Here is a 19,786-nt window from a genome sequence, read left to right on the forward strand (position 1 = left end):
GCTCCAGACTCCAGCGAATAAGCACATTGCCCAAAATGTCAAACTAGTTCTGTAAGACATCCCAAAACCGACCACAAATTCAAGCAGCTACCTTCAAATTTACTCGTACTGTACAGTGGTACTGGCCTTATTTCTGATTTTTACTTGACCAACTTGTTTCCGTGAGTACATTTCAGTGTCCGAGGGGATTACTGTGGGGAGTTTAATGTTTATAGTGATTACCCTGATGAACCCTTATTTACATACTGTAGATGATAAAAAAAAAAAACACTAGAAACCTGCCTGTTTTCCCAGACACAACATATGAACAAGTGTACATATTAGCTTAATGCTTTTATCTGAAGACAACCTCCTCCTAGAGAAACAAACTAAACTGGTTTTAGGTCAACGGTCCCCTTTGACCCATGAACCATATTTTGATATGTTGTTTTTTGTTCCACCTTAGGCATATTTTTAAGGTACTTCTGTTTGGTCTCGACACTAACCGACCATCTTTGGTACTTGTGTATAATGATGTACATTTGACATATTTATAATGCAGTCTGTAAATATCTTTTTTTGTTTTGTTTTGTTTTTTGTTCAAGTTAATTTTCCTATTGTAATTCCTCTTACGTTCAGAACGTGAAACAAAGCAAAAGCTAAAGAGTACCTTGTTGTATGCTTGGATGCTTGGCTGACTGTTGACCTATTAATAAACACTCAAATAAAACGAAGTAGCCTTCCCTGCATTTAGGGAAATTGACGCATTTGTCTTGTGTATGTGTTCATCCATCGTCCATCACACTCCTGCTGCTTCTGTTCATGACCTGCTGACGAGGTGAGACATGTCTTTCAGATTAAAGTCCCACTATCACTTCAACAAATACCGCCATTTCATGTTCTTCCCTTTTGCATGTTGCTTCATCAAACTTCCTGGAGACACTCAGCATCACTGGAACAGTCCTGGTAATGTGTCTGAGACAATTCAACCAAGCTGGTGTTGAGGTAAGTAAAGCAACCTCTCTCCACTTCCTGCTTGTGGGACCCCCAACAGTTTGGTGGAAGAGGATTAAGATAAAGAGCCGGGCTTAGTGTCAGGCAGCACAACACCGTGGGGAAAAGTGAAAGGTCTAAGTGTTCAGAGGAGTCAAGCCCTCACTAATCCACTTCTTATTTCCTGCTAATCTTGTCTCAGCATATCTTCATCCCCTTCCTCTCTCTGCTGGCCGGCTTTGTTTGAGTTTCATCACCTGGTTTGTCTTTAGGGTTTCCACTTCCTCCCTCCGTGCTGGCTTGACATGGAGCCACAATGCTTCAGGTCACACTTAAAGGCCCTCCAAAAATGTATCAGTCAGATTTCTTATCAGCGCTAATGGGGTCCTACATGAGCACATGACAGTTTGGTTTATCTCTCTTCTCACTAGTAAAGTGGAGGCTCACACAGGAAAACAGTTATGTTGCATATCCCTGCACCAATTAGCAATATTTGAATCACAATCTGATGATGGTGGATCGGTTGTTTGGTTAGTCTGTCAATCAGCCCACACCCACAGACGGACAGGTCTATTGCAGCAGATTAGCTGACTTTTTAAAGATATACTATATAAGATTAAAAAACAAACAAACAGGAAACAATGTATAGACTCATACAAAAGTAATCCCTCTTATTCATCACTTATGATGCCCATAGACATGTGTGGCGGTGTATTTATCTGCAGAGAACGTAGCCTCTGCCCGTATTTTCTCATTTTTTCTTATTTTGCTGTGGTCGGGACGTTCTTGGTCATGCATGCAGGTAAGGTCGGGACTTTATAAAAGGTAGCAGCCAGGTGGGAGACCATTAGCAGCAAGCATCCAAGAGGAAGCTACGAAAATCATGGACACAGTGCCCAAAAAAACCACAAATATAGTGCAGCGAAATGTCAAGTGGACAAGGATATTTTAATGTACAGAAAAATTTAAACCTTCATTATTGTTTTTTTTTTGGCCACTTTGGAGCAGCGGAAAAAAAAACCTGTAAACACATCATTGACATATCATCACCATTTAAGTTGATATTAGCCAATAGTTGCCTTTTTACACATCCAGCTTTGTCCCCCTGACAAATGTTAGTCCAACTGTCACTCTCCTTTTAATCTCTGTTTGCTCTCCACCATCTCCTCAATGAAATATCTGGCTCTTTAGCTGCTAAATGCTGCACTATGTTCACCAGCTAGTTGCTAACTGGGCCTGTCTGCTGTTTGGCGCTGGGCAGGTAGTGCACAGTGAGTTTCTAGAGCTAATTTTGGGGCCAGAAAAACCAAAACAATGTGATAAAAGACACTAAAATAGATCTAAAAGTTCAGGTCTGAGGGGAAGTGGAACGTCAGGTGATAATTCCCCATGAGTTTGTCACTATAGGCCCATGGGTGAGCAACCTTTACTACCAGAAGAGCCATTTTTTGGTCAAATTAAATCTGTTTGGAGCCGCAAAATAAATTTGAGTCTTATGATAAAGGTAACACAACCTTATTAAGTCTAAATTAGCTTATCAGCATTTATATAGGTCTCATCATTAATATGTTTCACCATTTCACCACCAGGTGGTGACTCTGTTGTATTTATGAATGTTTGATACCTTGCAGCAAACATTTTATTCAGGTTTCTGCACTATTAAATTCAATATTTCCAAGACTTTTCCTTTCTGGATTTCGAATCTACTGCTAGCCTTGCTAAGGAGACTCAAGACAAGTCATTGCTCTTGATGTTCCGCAAAACTTAGAGAAAAGATGCCAGGCCATGGACGTAGCTATGACTCACATTGTAGTTGACGAAATGTTGAAACGTTTATTTGATTCGTTGTAGGCTAATACGTTACACTTTTGTACAACTGGATAAAGTAAGAATCACATTAGGCCTACAACAATGATAAATTAAAATTTCAGTGTTCAAAAACAATCATGATTCATTTCCATGTAGCCTACTTTTTGGCCAGGGAGTCATTGAAGAGGGGCTGTAGAGCTGCAGGTTGCCTACCCCTGCTCTAGACTGTTTTGGTGTGAGCTATTGAGTGTTGCAGATATCGGCCGTGGAGATGTCTGCCTTCTCTCCAGTGTAATGGAACTGGATGGCGCTCAGCTTGTGGTGCTCCAAGTCCCAAAAAACACTTTTGAAAAACACATAGCATTGTCTCTTTCCAGAAATAATGACCCAGTTACTCAAGATGATCCACAGAACTTGAACAGTTTCATGTAGGAACTACTTTCTCTCTACCAAACTACACCCGCCAACTGTATCACTGCGCAGAAGGAGGCGTACATCTACTGCTAGCTCACCTAGCACCGCTGAGCTAGCTAACATTACAGCTGAGGAGGAAGACTTTTTTTAATACTTTAATGTTTATTGAGTTTTAGTTTGTATATACAACCGTAAGTGTCATTTATAACAACTTACATTGTTCTTTTCATAATCAGAAAGGTAAAGGAAAATATATATACATATATATATATATATATATATATATATATATATATATTTCCAGTATCTTGCAGTTCATGTATCATATTTCATTTACTAACAAAAATATTTTCTGTTACTCTGTGCTGATAGTTTTTTTTTTTCCATAGGCCAAATCTCTCTTTAATATTTCCAAGGTACAGAACTTTACAGTTATAAGGTATTGCACATCCCAGAATTTCTTTGATTCTGACATTCACATTTTCCCAGAATTGGTGTAGCTTGTGACGTTCCCAAAAAATATTGTGTGGGTTGCCTCTGTATGCCCACATATTCGCCAACATAGTTGTTGTAACCTGGTTGTTTTACTCTTTATTTTAGGTGTGAGAGGATGTTTACATCTCATGCGCACACTCTCGTCCATGAGTAGATGCACTCTTCCTTCTGCACAGTGATACAGTTGGTGTTTGGTAGAAAATATTTCCTCCATGGTACTGCTCACAACAAGGTCTGTGGATTATCTTTAGTAATCAATCATGATTTCTGGAAGGACACATTGATGTTGAGTTTTTCAAATGTATTTTTTTCTGCGCTTTGAACACCACAAGCCGAGCGCTATTTGGTTCTATTATACTGGAGAGAAGGCAGACGTCTCTACGGCCGATATCTCCAACACTCAGCAGCTCATACCAAAACAATCTATAGTGATAAATAACGCTACAGGTAAGACGAAAAATGTGCTATTTTGATTTTGAGGTCAATGTTCCCTTTATATGTCAAACTGTAAAGGCCTTGCTTGAATGACCCTAAACAGAATCATATTTAGTGCACACCTCTCGAGTAATCTCACTATAAGACTGTGTCCTGTAATTTATTACCGTTCCTCACGCCTTGGCAGACCCCGGCCACTTGTGTATGTTGTGGTGAGACTGGAGCGCTCGCTTGCACTGCTGTGTGTTTTGATATTTCATCAGGGCCTGCTAAACAGTGAGGAGGGCTCTCTGCCGCCCACCTCTTCTCAGACAAATTGCCTCCAAGATTGCAGAGGTGGGTCTGAGGCTGATGGATGGGTACACAAAGACCTGACGAGACCATATTTGCAAACATTAAATCCATATTTCCATAACATGTAGGGGCTGCTTGGCCACGGGCCACTTTAACAGCCTGTTTAGCGAGCAGACAGTGATGTGCCCGGTCGTAACATAAATGTTGCTCTAAGGTGGCGTGTTTTGATTTGCACAGGTTACTGTTGCTTCCTGTTTTCCTGTCCTCCCTTCACCCTTTTTAACCTCTTTAACCAATAATTATATCCACTCTGCTCCTTCCGTCTGACCATCTCTCCTCTCCTGAATCCCCCCCAGACCTGAACATCCATTTATCAATTTCAGCTCCATCATGTCTGCCCAGTACATCCATGTTGCACCTTGCCCCTTTCTAACCAACCAAAAACTCATGCCTTCATTTCCATATCCTTGAACCTCTCGCTAATCAGAGGATTTCAGCACATCCCCTGCCTCTCTTTCCCTCTCCTGCTGCCAACCGGGGCTGTTTCATCCCCACCATGCTATCTTCCTCCTCATCCTCCCCTCTCTCTCTCTCCTTTGTCTTACATAAACGTTCTGTTCCCATCACTCTCTCCCATTCTCCCCCCTTCCCTCTCTCTTTCTCTCCCCTTCCCCGTTGGCTTTTGCCTGCATTTCTCTGTTAATTTGCCTGAGAATGCATTAGCTGTAATGAAGGCTGAGGGCCGAGGGAATCCTCCAGGGTTCCATTAATCATCCCCCCTCAGACAGGCAACCTTGATTACAAGTGGCAAGAAATTCATTAGAGCTGGGCCTCTGACAACTCTTATCTCCGCCACTAGATCTGACTCATTAGGCAGCCAAATTAAAGCTATGATGGCCCTGATGAAACTCATCGCTTGTTTATCTTGTGCGATTTGATGCATCTGCCCATACATCACTGTAGCCACGACCGTCCGGACCCTCCCAAGAAGTCAGGCCTGCAGTCAGCGCTGAGCAGCCTGCACTCACACAAGCAGCAAGTAATGAGGTCCCTCACTTACCTCTCCCTCTCCCTCTCCCTCTCTCTCTCTCTCCAGGTGGGAATGTGGAAATGGTTTAATGTCTTCGCTGGAGAGAACTTCTGATATTTCAATTTGTGATTCAAGTAGCAGAATGGCAGAGTGATACTGAGGCTGTCTTGAGACTGAGGTGTTCACTTAAAGAGTAGCTTTAATGGCAGAGAGATTATTAAAGCTCATAAAGGATTTACAGAATCACACAAATCTATATTTATAGCCAAATAAAGTGACATGATTTTAGTGTTTTGAATCATCAAATCCTTTAAGATGTCACCCTTTTAGTTAATAATTTCCCTTACTTTATAATAAAGCCGCCCCACTCCCAGGATCTAGATCATAACAACCACCATGACCTTAGCCTCTGAGCTGTGTCACGGCTCCTCGTCGTCACCTCCACCATGCAGCTCATGGGGACGGAAATAGCTGTTGCACTCTGGCACAACGTCGTGGAATTGACCATCTATATTAGTCAGCTCTTGGACCATAATAAAACTTCCACCGCTCCTTCACACGAGCATCACTCCTTGAATCCCCATCCAAGTGTCACAGTCTTGATGTATGAGGTGGACAGTGGAATAAACTTTACTACTCATGGGTGCCCAGGTCATGAAATGTCTGTTTATGCTCTGAGGTCAAAAATCATTTTCAGTGTGTGTGTCCATGAGAGGCTTGAGGGGAAATTAAATGCACGATTATGATTTGTTTCCTGCTGTATTCAAGAATATTTTTATAACAGTGTCACCCTTTATATTCTAAACACTGATCGAGAAGAGTGCTGCTTAATTTAATGACATATTAATAAAACATTTAAAGACTCTCACCCTATCACCATACCTCAACAGGTGCTGCTGCAGCGGCTCAAACATGGCTTGAGGCCTGAGTCTGTTTTGGAAACAGGAAAAACCAATCACGTCTCTCATCTGAGCTGAAGTGAAATTATTCCAACATGAGACTTTTCTGGAAACAGTTCAGAGAAACTGTGTAAGCCTCAGAAACATACATCTGAAGGTTTGCATAAAACATCAAGCCCTCTTCCTCCTCTGCTGTCATTTGATAGCTACGTGGCCGGACATTATTTTAGTGAGCGATTATTTTAATATTGCTGCTCTAGAATTTTACATTGCCATGTAAGTTTTCCATATTTAGTTTGAGTGAGTACTAAGAATGTTTTTCAGTGTGTCAGTATAGCCATCCCTGCAAATGAGGTCTGTAACTGTAATGCAGCTATAGGAAATTATTTTAATTATTAGCTAAAATATTTTTTATTTTAGAAGCCATGTTGCCTCATGTATAATAAATAAAAGATTTTTAAAAATTAAAATTCATGTAATAATTTTCCACTGTTATTATTATTATTACTATATTTTTAAGATTTTTCTACAGGTGTCTATATTTTAATTAAATATCAAATCTCTCTCGAATTAAGTTCAATAATTAAATTATCATTTAAGATAGGTCCATTATGTAATATGTCATAGAAGCAACACTATCATCTTTAGCAGCCTTTAAAATTGTCTCAAAAAATTACTTCCTGTTATGATTTTTTTTTTTTTTTTTTTTTGCAGAGTCCATTTTTATTATTTGACCAACTTAATTTTTAACCTGTCAGATTAGTGATGGCTGCTGTCGGTTTGCTTCTGTCTGCAGTGACTGATAGATAAGTTCATTACAGTGTGTTGCATGTTCTCAGTCTAATGGGGATCCATCAGTCCACTTGAGACAACATGGCCTCCTGAAGAGAAATCAATCACAGCTGTTGTTTAAAAAACATCTGCCTTTCAGGTCCTGGTGCTTCTGTTGGAAAAAAATAATAATTTGTAACATAATGAATTAAAACTAACTAAGACTTTGCATCACTGAAAACAGTCAGATGTTTGTGAACTTTGCAGCTGCAACGCTGAAGCTCTTTAAATGCCAAAGAGAAAAACAGTTTTTTATTTAAAGCTTTCATAAATTTAGAAGTGAAGTGGAAATATCCTCATTATTAAATTTAAAATTGCGTCTTTGTGATTTTTATTTATTTAACATGTGTTACATAATATCAAAATACCTGCCAGACTGTGGTTTGCACTGAAAAATAAATCGCTATGTTCAACAATATAGGCCACTTTTTTTCATTTTAGCAGGATAAAATCATTCCTTGACATTTTTACGCAACCATAAAAACATATTTACTTTACCCTCCATACAATAATAATTCAATCTGGATTCCAACTTTCGTATAAAGCGATTTATTAGGTCAATATACTTTACAGTTGTCCCTTGTTTGGTCATTATTTCCTTCACATCTTTTCTCTTTTTTTCACAAATAGCTGTCAAAGGTGTTTCCTACAGTTGCCAAACAAAAAAAAAAAATGTAAACCGCCTTACATGCAAATGTGGTCAACAAATTGTACGAAACACAAAACAAAAAAATCACCAAATGAGGACATGCAACAGAAACAGTTTGGCCCTACATATAAATACTTAAAAAAATCTTTACAGTCTCATCTCATAGTGCCCATTTGTACCAATTTTTACCCATTTATATTTACATATTCACACAGCAATAAATAAAAATGACAGCGTATTGCCAAATAATTGATCTGTCTGCGAGCAAACCATCTCCTCTGCTCAGTCTCACCTCTCAGACAAAATAATCGAGTCCTCCTTTTTGTGCTTCATGCGTTCAACGAATCAGTGGAACAGAGTCAATGTAAGTGTTTTTATTATTATCATTATTAATAATAATATTTTTTGATTTTCATCAGAGTTCATGGCCTGGTCCCTTGCTCTATTTGTTGGTGCTGACTCCTCACAGCAAACCTGTTGACGTGCACGGGGATGGGGACCACAATTTTGGGATTTCTCACCGGTTCTCCTGAGCGGTTGTTAACGTTGCCGGCTTTGATCCGTTTCCACTTGGCCCTGCGGTTCTGAAACCAGATCTTCACCTGCACCTCGCTCAGTTTAAGTGCATGTGCAATCTGGGAGCGTTCAGTCAGAGAAAGGTACTTTTTACAGTGAAACTCCTTTTCAAGTTCGAGCAGCTGCTCGCTGGTAAAAGCTGTTCGTCTCCTCCGGCTCTTCCCCGCGGAGCTGCCGGTCGGTAGCGCCTCCTGCGAGCCGGTTTTTAGTTTGCTCTTCTGGGACAGGGAGCCACAGTTGTTCCCGTCCGAGAAACTTTCGTTCTCGCTGTCTGCGGAGCTGTCCTCCCGGTCACTGCACACCGTGTCTGCTGATTTTAGGTCCAGCTTCTCGTCGTCTGAGCTGTACAGTTTGGTCTCACCTAAAACGTGAAGGAAAAATAAAGAAGAAACACATTCACATTGAGTCACTTGAGCCAAAAACGACCATTACGCAATGGCTTACAACGTCAGACATCAATCATTGTGCTGCTTTAGTAGGCTGGTAGAGATAATCAGCACGAACCAAATTTCTGAATCACCTAAAATGTTTTTACAAGTTAAAACATTAACTGAACTCATACTGAGATCATTACAGCTGCCCTGGAGTTGTTCTGTAAGTTTTCACTGCAACTGTTTTTGGCAACTTAACACAGTTTAATTTAATCTCCCTTTTAAAATTCATTGTGATGAAGTTAACTTTAAATGTGATTAAGCATGTTCTCCAATTTATTATAATTATATAAAGAATAATTCAGGAATAATTCCAATGGCAGGCTGTTCTTAAATGTATATATAATAAATGTATCTGGACCGTTAGATTTTATTTAAACTGTCATCAGGTTGCATCCACATAAGTTTGGGCTCTAATAAATGTATCAGTAATATTTCTGTTATGTTGCAATGGTGGCAAAACTGATGCAACATTTTCTTTTAATTCGAGTGCATCCCTGAGATCAAACTTTATCGCCATGGACCAACAATATCCGCTTTAACGCATTTTTACGCACAACGGTCACTTTTTACGCACCAGCTTCCAGGTTTAGATTAGCTAAAATACCATGAATACATAATGAGGCCGAGCTTACCTGATATTGTTTGGAAAGTTTCCGAGAAGTTGAGCAGCTCGGAGCCCTTGTCCCGGCTGTGCAGCTCATCAGAGTGCGGACTTTCCTGCCTTCTCGCTCCGGGATCGGCGGCGCTTAAACGGGGACCTGGGAGTTCTTGTGGCGGGTAGAAACTGTCCGGAGGATCCGAGAAACTTGGCATGGTCGTGGTAAGCGCCACCATGGATGGCACCCCCTGTCCCAAACTGGCACAGAACGTGTTGGTGAGCCGTCCCGCAAAAGAAGCCAAAGGCGCGAGTGGAGGTATACCAGACGATAAAGGCGAGTGGGATAAAGCTTGTGGAATAACCAAAGGTCTGTACGGCATGAACATAGGATAGCCCGTGTAGAGCAGGTGTCCCGGTCTGGGCTGAGGAGTCCCTATCAGGGAGTCGATTGAGAACGCCGTCCCCTGGCCGCCTGGTCTCTGCATTTTTGCAGGCAAACACTTTTTTGATTTGGTGGAAACTTGAAAGCAGGTGTCCTTTTCCTCGGCGACGCGCAAAACTTTCAGTTCAAAGACAGAGTGGATTGAAAGTAGATCCTCTGTCGTATTGTCATCCCTGGGAGTGGACTGCTTCTCCGGATCTCTGCACTCTATATGCGTCAGTCAGTCGGGCGCTTTGTTGTGTGCCCCACCGCTACCTTTTCCCTCTTATTTGTCACACACTGAGACATAAACACACGCTCTCTCTATCTATCTACCTCTCCCCTCTCTCTGCAACTCCTCCCTCCGCCCCTCTCCGATGCACCGTATGTGTGTATGAGTGTGCGCGCGCGCGGAGAGAGAGGGCGAGAGCGCATTGGTTATCATCTGCAATACAAGAGGAATGAAAAGGGGGTGTTTCCCCGGGGGCTCATCCATCTTCCTCAAATTACGCTTCATTTCCTTATTCAGCCTCTGACTTTTTGGCCGTCTTGAGAGGCGGTAGTTTCCCAGTGGAGACCAAATAGACGGGTCGCACCCCCCAGCCCTCCCTCCCCTTTTGCCAGGTTCACCATTGACTGCAAAACGGTGTGAGAGACTGTTCCAGCCCTTCCCCTTCTATAATCGTTGACCACACCAACCCAATCAGCTATTATTAATTTTGATTGATGATAAGTAATTACTCTGGATTCAAGGGACAGCGTAAAACAACGGTGGCTTTTGTTGGAATATTGGGGCCGATGGGCATCAGAGTCAGGAGGGAGGAGAGGCAGATGTTTTCTCCGCTCTCTGTCCTATTCTCCGCGGCTAAAAACAATGCGTTTGGCTTCAGAGGGGGAAAAAGAAGTGCTGCAACAATTGTTCCCTGGAGAGAGATACTCTGCGCGAAATTAGATTCAGATAAAAGGCGTTTATGCGAGGTCAACAGCAGTGTGGACACGGACACACAGAGTGGCCAAAGTCAAATCTGAGGGACTCCACTTTGTTTGAACTCGGGGGAGTTAAAAAAAGATGTGCATTATTAACTTTAACGTCTCTTGCTCATCATCTGTCAACTAAATCCCCCTTAAACTTTTAATTTTTATACATAAAATAACGCACACATTTTGCTTTGCGCGCAGGGAGGCGTATAATTCATTCCTGATCAAAAAATGCACACAGAGGGTGGAAAAAAAATCACCTTCCTTTTCTTTAAGCACTGCTTTAATCGCAGATCATTTCACCTTTTAACTGGCAATGGGAACTGATGATGATTAGCCCTATTGAGTCCTGGGTGCCCGGGCTCTCCAACTGGTCGTCTGATTGCACGAGGACATAAACATATCACCACCGACTCTGATTAGCAGTGGAGGGCCAGGCCAGGCTAATTCTTATAATTGCAAGTGACTTCAGCAGCACCTCTCTGTGATCTATTGAAACCATTTGCCGAGCTCCTCTGCCTTTCTGTTGGAGAGCAACTCACAGCTCCTCTTTACACTTTTTATTAACATTTTTTTAAGTCACATTTGTAATGATCAAATCAGATTTACATCCATATAGAATACTCATCATTTTCAACAATTTCTGGCGTTTGAAATATAAGTCTTACGCAGGATGGTTGAAGTAGGCCCTAATAGAAATTGCCTCCTACAGTCTGTTATAACGAAATAGTCTGTATATTTTAATTGTCACAAGAAGTGCTAAAAATCGTCGCTGCTGTTTATTCAATATAATGTAAATGGGTGAAATTAAGTCTGCAGATAATAGTCGTGTGGCCGTATTGAGTCCTCCAACTTAACTTTTTTTACTCTCGCTAAGAGACACTGACGGCTGCAACTTTCTGGACTCTTGTTTGTCTTTTTCGTTGTGCATTTCTGCATCTATGTGCAGGTGAAAGAAGAACAACTTTATCAGGATCTCTTCCTAAAAGCATAACTTACAATCGGTATCTTTTTAATGTTGCAGCTTGTTTTTAATTTAAACTTGCAGCTTATCTTTTTAAACCGTAGGTGTAGTCTTAAAACAGAAATCTGATTTTTTTAAATGTATTTTTTTTGTCATTAATACAAAAACCGAGAGTGTAGAAAAATAGAAAAACGACACTCAGCAGCAGCAGACTATAAGCAGAGGAAAGCGATAACATGAAACAGGAAATAATAATAAAAAATGACTAGATGACACAGCCATGGTGGAATATTTTATTTTGCATCAAGCCTATTTTTGATATAAAACGCCTAATTACATCAACACCGATGGGAATAATTATTTATGCAAATATTTTAAGGCAATCCTTAATGTACAACACACCATCACTTTGCGCATTAACATCAAACTACCGTGATAATCATTATGTATAAAAACACAAGCATCTGAGCCCCTAAACTATCAAGTTCACCAGTTTTAAAAAATGTAATCTCAATAATAAAAAATATATAAAACATACAATTGCATACCTGCTATCTATTTCATCAGCTCTAGTCTGTAGCTCCCTCTTGTGGTACAAAACCAAACTAACTGGAATAAAAGTGACAGGCAGCTGCTGCTTCATCCTGAAATGTGTGGCACAAAATGTATTTCAAACTATTAAGTGTGCTGCTGTAAAGTGCTACAGTCGATGCAACTGTTTTAATTATGATCCTGACTTGTTATCCAGTGAGCAGCCGCTTCGTGCTTCACATGTAGCAGCACTCTGTCCTCATCAGGAGTCACACTAACACAACACAAAGTGTTTTTAATGGATGTAGTTTCTGTACTCCAGGAGCAGGTAGTTCTTGATGAAATTGGGCAGGTTGAGTTTAGGGACCACCTTGTGCACCCGGCCCTCCAGGAAGCTCCTGAGTTTGCAGCGTGCCAAGTGCTGCAGGCAGCGAGGGGTCCGCTCCAAAGAGAAGATGGACTGGTAGAACTCTTTGTGTTCCTGTTTGGATTAAAATACATGAGATCAGTTGGTGAAGCACAGATTTTATTTGTCTCAATTTACAGTAAATCACAGTAATAATTAAATAAACATTCAGTAAGCTAGTCATCTTCATTAGCTTTGTTCTGCTTAAGATATTAGTGTGGTCCACTGTCACACACGCTACAGCTATAAACATCCTGCAGAAGACTTTTAATTTTTTGGCATATTTTGTTTTACTGATATCATCATTTCAATGTTTTTGTATAAATTAATTCTGTATTCAAAGGCTTCAGAGTTTCTCCTACTATCTGATGGATCACCTCAACTATGATGAGCCCTGACACACCAAACCAATGGTCAGCTGTTGGCCAATGTTGGGCCACTGGGGGTGTCTGTGGCCCTTGTTTTACAGCCCTTATCTGCTTTTTCCAGCCAATTCAGCTCTTTTTCTTTCACCATTGAGCTCTTTTGCAGAAATGGTTCATGATTGTGTCATTGTTCTTTGGTGCATGGTAAATATCATTTGTTCCTCCAACATCAGGTGATATTGTTAGTATGCTAACTGGCTAGCTAGTGTCTTAAATCCATCCTGTTGGTTTTGCAGTTCCCCCTTTTTTTTCTTTGGGCTTTGGGCCCGCAGGCTGCATCATGCCCGCGGCCGCTGCGGCAAGGGCGCTGCCTTTGTACATAGGGCACTCACCCGTCCTACAGAACTGCTTTTGAATGACGAATACAGACTAATGCTGCCTGCTGGTATGGAGAGTTATTTCCTCTCAGTCACAAGCAGAAGAACGTATAGCTAGTTGGCCACTGGCTTTAGTCTTTGCAGTTTGTTAAGTGCAACTATAGATGTATAAAGAGAACTGGATACATCGTTGGAGGTGGGGCCCTGTTCATTCCTTGAACATTGCTCAGTGGCACATAACGCCAAAATTGCTCTGTTTTCTGCTGTATGAAATTACCTGGATGTACTGTAGCGCCCGAGATTTTAAGCAGCTGAGTGGCTAACTTCTGCCCACAGTAATAAACAAAAGGATTGGGCAAAAAAATGCTTTAATTGTACTGCTCTTCCAGAGTTATTAAATGTGGCATCTAGAGGATCAAATCCTGATAGTGGAACAAATTGTTTTGTTGTGACACTCAAAAAAAAATCTATCCACTGATTTACAAACTTTCACAATGCAAGTCTATGGGAAAAAGTCCTTCGGGGCCCATGGCATCATGTGATGGACCCAGACGTTGGAATTCCACATTTGGCCAACATGTAAAATTGGCTTCAAAGCTCATTGCTGTTCCTTGGGGCTTGGTGCAACTAGGCTGAGACACAGGCCTTTGTCCTCACTAGTTCTTTGATGCTGGTTTGGTGTGTCTGGGCCTTAAGAGTGCTGTTAAGAGCTGCTGAACTACCAAAACTAACTTACTTAGCACTGATTTTAATGGAGCTTTCATGGTCTTAGTGTAGTCCAGATATTGTGCCCCAAAACATGCAACTTTTGGCATGCACACAGAAATTAAAAAAGAGAGAAGATGAGGTAAAACATAGATACAACATTAAAAAAACCCACAACATATCGAAACATTTGTCTTAAAACACCGACACTGCACCCAGCTCATGAAATAATTATTTAATGAGCTTGCCTTAAACACTTCTGGTGGCACCGCCTCAACCCAGGTGTCTGTGACTTTGAGGTGACTGTAGGCATTCAGCAGAACCTCAATGGTGTGTGGAGACTCACAGCAATGCTTCAGAACCTTTAAAGAAACACCACAACACACAGCACAGATTCATATAATCATCATTTAAGTTCATGAGCAAGCTTGTGACTCCATAGAACTGAAGAAATAAAGTAATTAAACACTTGTGAAATGAACAGATTGGTCTTCCCTCCAGGGGTTTAACTGGAAATTATGCAATTAGTGCTAATTAATCTCCTATTAACACTTGCCTAATTAGGAACCAGGCATTTTGTCTAGTGCACGTGGGTTCACTGATGGTTGTAGTCTGTTTCCCGCAGAGAGTGCAACACTTCATGTTGTGTCATGAAATGGGAATGATTTGAATGTGAAGTTGTGAAGTCTGGAATATTGCAAAGAAGTGTTTAGTGTTTCAAGACTCTTTCTCAAGGTGTTACATGTGAGGTATGTGCTAATTATGCAAAATGGGACACCTTGATGAATAATTGGTTCACGCTGTAAATATAATATACCACTACAAAGCAATCAGCAATGCTTTAGCTGATATGAAATGCATGTGCACACATTTTATCCCTAAGGATCTTTGTATCTTTTGATTTCCTACCACTGGCAGAGCTCCAGGCCACACCCTAATAGAGCCGTGGTTGAGCAGAGCACGGACGATTCTCTCGGGGTCATGGGAACGCTTGTAGCACACCACCTTCAGGATGTTGTGCATTGGAGCTTCACCCCCGTAGTCCATTTCGTTAACACAAGCACCGTTAGCCAGCAGCAGATCCACTATGTCTGGATTGGCATTCTTACAGGCCATGTGCAAAGGGGTGCGTCTGTCCTGGTCCATAATTTGGATGTTGGCTCCCGCCTCCAGCATTATCTTGCACACCTTGAAGTAACGTTCAAGGTCCTGCACCTCCTGGGGTTGTGAACAAGCAGCGTTCAAGGGCGTGAGACCCTCGATGTTCTGTTTGTCCAGGGCAGCTCCGTAGCGCAGGTAGAGCTCAGTGTGGTCTGGGAGGCCGTGTCTGCCTGCAACATGCAAGGGAGTTTCGTCTTCATCCAGAGTGCGACCGTTGATTGCCGCACCATACTGAAGGAGATGCTTGGCACATCTGCAGACAGAGTTGTATTCCCATGTAAACAGAGCAGAGTTTCAGATGAAGTACACTTTCATGATAATGTTCCAGTGTGTTACATTAAATTGACTTTAAACTGGACTCCATTTAACACAGGAGTAAATGTGGATATTATTACAGTTATTTTCTTACAAGACATGATCCTGAATTTGTTGATGTCTAGGCTGGGTCTCCTTTTATGCCACTAGGTTTGATCAAGTTTGAGTGGGGGTGCTTCCCTGAATGTTTCCTCAGAAGCCCCAAATCTATGGTATTCCCTAAAAAATTGAATACAATTGAGTAAATGTTTCTCTGATTGATTCGATTGATTGATTGATTTGCAAATCAAAGGTATAGGGTTCATTTCAATATATATTTAGCATCAGCCAGTTCATTTCCTGCATTCAGTTGACTTTGTTTGCATCAATTTATGGTGTAAATAAAATTTCAATTTTGCGGAAATAAAGTCCTATGCTACTTTCATGCTTTTATTGAGTGAAACAAATGCACATGTTCTAAATACTGAGGGAAACGTGTCTCCTGTGTCTCCCCCGAAATCTACAACTATCATTAGAGCAGTCTAGATTTTTATTGGATTGATTCAAATTTAGCAGATTTATCAGCTTAACATTTATTCTATAAACTCTACTTCAGCATAATTTAACATTTAGACTAAATTCCCACCCTACATATGTATCAGTGAGTGCTGTGTTCCTGTTTCAGAATGATGAAGACAGTTGGAGAACAATTAAATACAAAACAGGATGTAGGCTGTACGGGATGGTTTTTTTTTTTATCCTTGGCAAGTATTATGTTTTTCCCAAATGGTGTGCAGATTTTTGGCACTCTATTATCTCAAACAGCTTCAAAATAGTGCATATAACTGCCATAAATAATCTCCCTGAGGAGCATGCCCCCCCACCCTCGAGGTTTGGACTGAGCCCTGAATGATAACAATTTCTTGCGCCACCATTTCACGTTCTCTGCTTACGTGCTAGCTTGTTTTCATGCACTATCAACAAGAGCCGGTAATGTCAAAGTGAGACTGTGTTACTCTTTTGTGCTTGTTATACTTTATAGTTCTGTTCTACTTCACTCACTCGAAGGATTTGGGGCTCGTGCATAAGTGCAGAGGCATGAGGCCGTCTTCAGTGACAGCATTGGCGTTGGCGCCGTGGATCAGCAGCAGTTTGGTACACTCTGGCTGGCAGTTTTCACAAGACTCATGCAGGGCAGTGGTGCCCCCAGGTGCAAGGTCCACACTGGCCCCACGCTGCAGCAGGAGTCTCAGGCAGTCCGTGAAGCCTCGGCCAGCTGTGATGTGAAGCGGTGTGGTCAGCTCCTGCTCATAACTCAGCGACCATAGTCCTGCCAGCAGAGAATACAGTATAAAATTAACTCTGAGCTCAACGCTTAGGATCGCTGTAAACAAGCAGACATGTTGCATATTAGTCATCTAAGAGGGGTTTTGCTGTCAATTAGAACACACATCTTAACGAGTATTACTGCTTGCATGACACAACAAAAGTAGCCAGTTTACAGTTAGTGGCTTCACTGTGATATAACACCAAAGCTCTGATAAACCTACTCAGGATTCTGTAGTTGAATCTGTAGTTCTTCCATTCCTCGATGTTGCTGGTGTCATAAATGGCATCTATAAGGTACTCATACTCATCATCGTCCACGATGCTGAGAATCGTCAGCTCATCACCCACAAGCAGAGAGTTCCAGAACTGCAGGACACAACCCGAGGCCTTGGCTGTGGCGATCACATCAGTGCGGTACTTTTTTTGTTTGCGGAACTTTATTTTAGGTGCCACGTACGCCATACTGGAGCTAACTAGATTGTTTTATTCAAATTTTAGTCGGCCGGCTTGTCTCGAAGGAAATAAAGTGCATATGCAGGTTGTTTATGCAGACAGGGCTATTTCAGGGTGGTGATATGTGATATTTTGCTTGACCCTGTGAACCTTGCCAGCGCAGTGGCTTGGGAGCCAATGACTGGTGTGTTACATGTCACCTGCCCACTGATTCAGCTAATACACCATGTCAACAGACAATGCTGTCTCTTGCACTTGCAGAAGTTTTGGAGAAACACATTGTTTTGATACACAGAATGATTTTAGTATTGCAAAGGCCCATTACTAGTGTAAAGTATCCATACAACATTTTAACTTAGAGTATTGAACATTACTTTTTAGGGACAAACAACCCAAACTTGACTCAAAATGTTAGTTTCACAAAATAAAAAAAGCATAAAGCTTATTTTTGACATCAGAGAAAGGCCAGAATTGAATACAATGGATTATTATTGCACAGAACAAACACATGACTCCTCAGTCTGTGTATGTGGTGGACATATAGATTCTATAAATACTCCCTCGTGCTCTGGTTCTATAAATACTGCATCACTGTGTCTAATACTGGGTCAGGGTGAGATGCACCAGTTACATAGCTTGTAGATGTATTCTAAAACATTTTAAAGCAGTGATTTACTTTCTCTCTTTCCCACAACATCACAGGTAATGTCTCTCACTTCAGTTAATTTTGGATGCTAATCTCCAGGAAATACAATCAAGCTGCTTAGCTGTGCCAAATCGTATGAATTCCTGAATTAATTTCTAATGAAAACAGATGCTGTCTCCTACCTTCTCCTGTGGCGACCCAGCGCATGTCCCCTCCCTGCGGCTCGATGATGAGGTTCACTGTGGATCCTCTAGGAAAGAGGTGCTGCATGGCCTCCAGGTCTCCCGTATACAGAGCGTTCTGGACGACCACGTCCTGGCAGACAGCTGGAGGCATGGCAGTGCTGGACCTCAGCGGTGCCCTGTCACTGATCGTCTTCCTCAGCATATAGCTATTGAAGTGATGGGACGCCACCTGCTTCTTGTACTTGTGTCTTTCCAGCATGTCCTCGTCAAGTTCAAGAGAGCGTAAGGCCATAGATGTGAAGACAAAGCTGCCTCGCGACATGCTGAATGGCTTGCCTCTCACAGAGAAAAGTGGTAGTGTGTGATTAAGTGAGGGGGAGCGTCTAAAAAGGCCCGTCTCTCTGTGTCTGTTGTTGTTCTCTCTGGCTAATGTCCACTATGTGCCTGCCGGCTGTTCACAGGGTTGGTTCACAGAGTTGTTTTGATATTCGGTATGAGACCCTCCCTGGAGTGTGACAAGTAATGCTATTTTTATGTCTCACATGCAGCCACTCGAGCCTCTCCTGTTTGCCTCCAGCAAAGTAACAGCTATGAAGTGTCTCTGTCAGGCTGCCAGTATCAAATGAGTTGAATAAACTTGTGTTTTGTAACTGCGATAAAAGCTTTTTTAGCGGGGGGTGATAGAAAATATCTTTTAAATTACACAGGCTACTTAATTAGACAAGACTCTAATCAGCAAAGAGGTATGCTTCCTCAACAACGATAGATATATTTATAGATTTTATAAATCAGCACATAAAAATACAACTTTAGTCACAGACCAAATGTGAGACAACAAGGCCCTCGACACAGATACGCAAAAGTCCCCATGACCTCTCCTCTACAGGAGCAAGACAGACTTTCTGGTGTTTTTGCCTAATTTTTGTTGTTGTTTTGTGTCCTTTTTTGCTTGTTTTCCCCGTTTCTGTCCTTATTTTGTGTCTCTTTGCAGTTCCTGTGCATCTCTTTGTGGTCATATTGTGTCTCTTTATGCTTGTTTTCCCTGTTTCTTTTCGTTATTTTGTACCTTTCGCAGTTCCTTCGCATGTTTTTGTTGTTATTTCGAGTCTCTTACTCATCAGCCTATGCCTTGTAAACACATTCAGTAATCCATCCATGCATTTGGTGTGTTTCCGCCTCTTCTACTCTAAATGTGCTGCACAAGAACAGTCCATATAAAGGATGAAATAATTGCATTACATACTCTTGCCATTCCCAGCAGAGCTTCCACTGTTAAACCTTAAAAAAATGGTTTAAAAAGTAATGGCTGACTTTTGGATTTTTTTGGCAACTTTTAAGGGTCAAATTTTCCTTAAAGGAAGACCAAATAAGAAAGCCTTATTTGTAAGCTCCTGTGAGTATGTGTTTGCAAAATGTCTCTTTCTGCTCAGTATTTTTTTCTTTCCAGAGCCTTAATGGATTTTATGTATCCGCATGGCTCCCTGCATTAGAACATTAGGCTGAATGACTGGCAACCGCTGTGTCACTCTGCCCCA

General features: G+C 41.4%; 2 protein-coding genes across 3 annotated transcripts; both read right to left on the reverse strand.

Annotated features, from left to right (window-relative positions):
• Positions 1–7,555: 7,555 nt before the first annotated feature.
• Positions 7,556–10,261, reverse strand: gbx1 (gastrulation brain homeobox 1). Its single transcript, XM_033650104.2, has 2 exons — positions 9,471–10,261; positions 7,556–8,765 (listed from the first exon to the last, which is right to left on the reverse strand). Exons 1-2 carry the CDS (start codon positions 9,919–9,921, stop codon positions 8,251–8,253), a joined length of 966 nt encoding a protein of 321 aa, XP_033505995.1. The 5' UTR covers positions 9,922–10,261; the 3' UTR covers positions 7,556–8,250.
• Positions 10,262–12,080: 1,819 nt separating this feature from the next.
• On the reverse strand, positions 12,081–18,691 carry asb10 (ankyrin repeat and SOCS box containing 10). Of its 2 annotated transcripts, none has more exons than XM_033650115.2 (5): positions 18,249–18,691; positions 16,701–16,968; positions 15,093–15,597; positions 14,432–14,545; positions 12,081–12,811 (listed from the first exon to the last, which is right to left on the reverse strand). In XM_033650115.2, exons 1-5 carry the CDS (start codon positions 18,571–18,573, stop codon positions 12,626–12,628), a joined length of 1,398 nt encoding a protein of 465 aa, XP_033506006.2. In that variant the 5' UTR covers positions 18,574–18,691; the 3' UTR covers positions 12,081–12,625. The 2 variants fall into 2 exon arrangements, with proteins under 2 accessions (XP_033506006.2, XP_033506007.2); XM_033650116.2 differs by lacking the exon at positions 18,249–18,691 and adding an exon at positions 17,189–17,506.
• Between the last annotated feature and the right edge of the window lie 1,095 nt (positions 18,692–19,786).

This window comes from Epinephelus lanceolatus, chromosome 12 (assembly GCF_041903045.1).
Source record: "Epinephelus lanceolatus isolate andai-2023 chromosome 12, ASM4190304v1, whole genome shotgun sequence".
Taxonomy (NCBI): Eukaryota; Metazoa; Chordata; class Actinopteri; order Perciformes; family Serranidae; genus Epinephelus; species Epinephelus lanceolatus.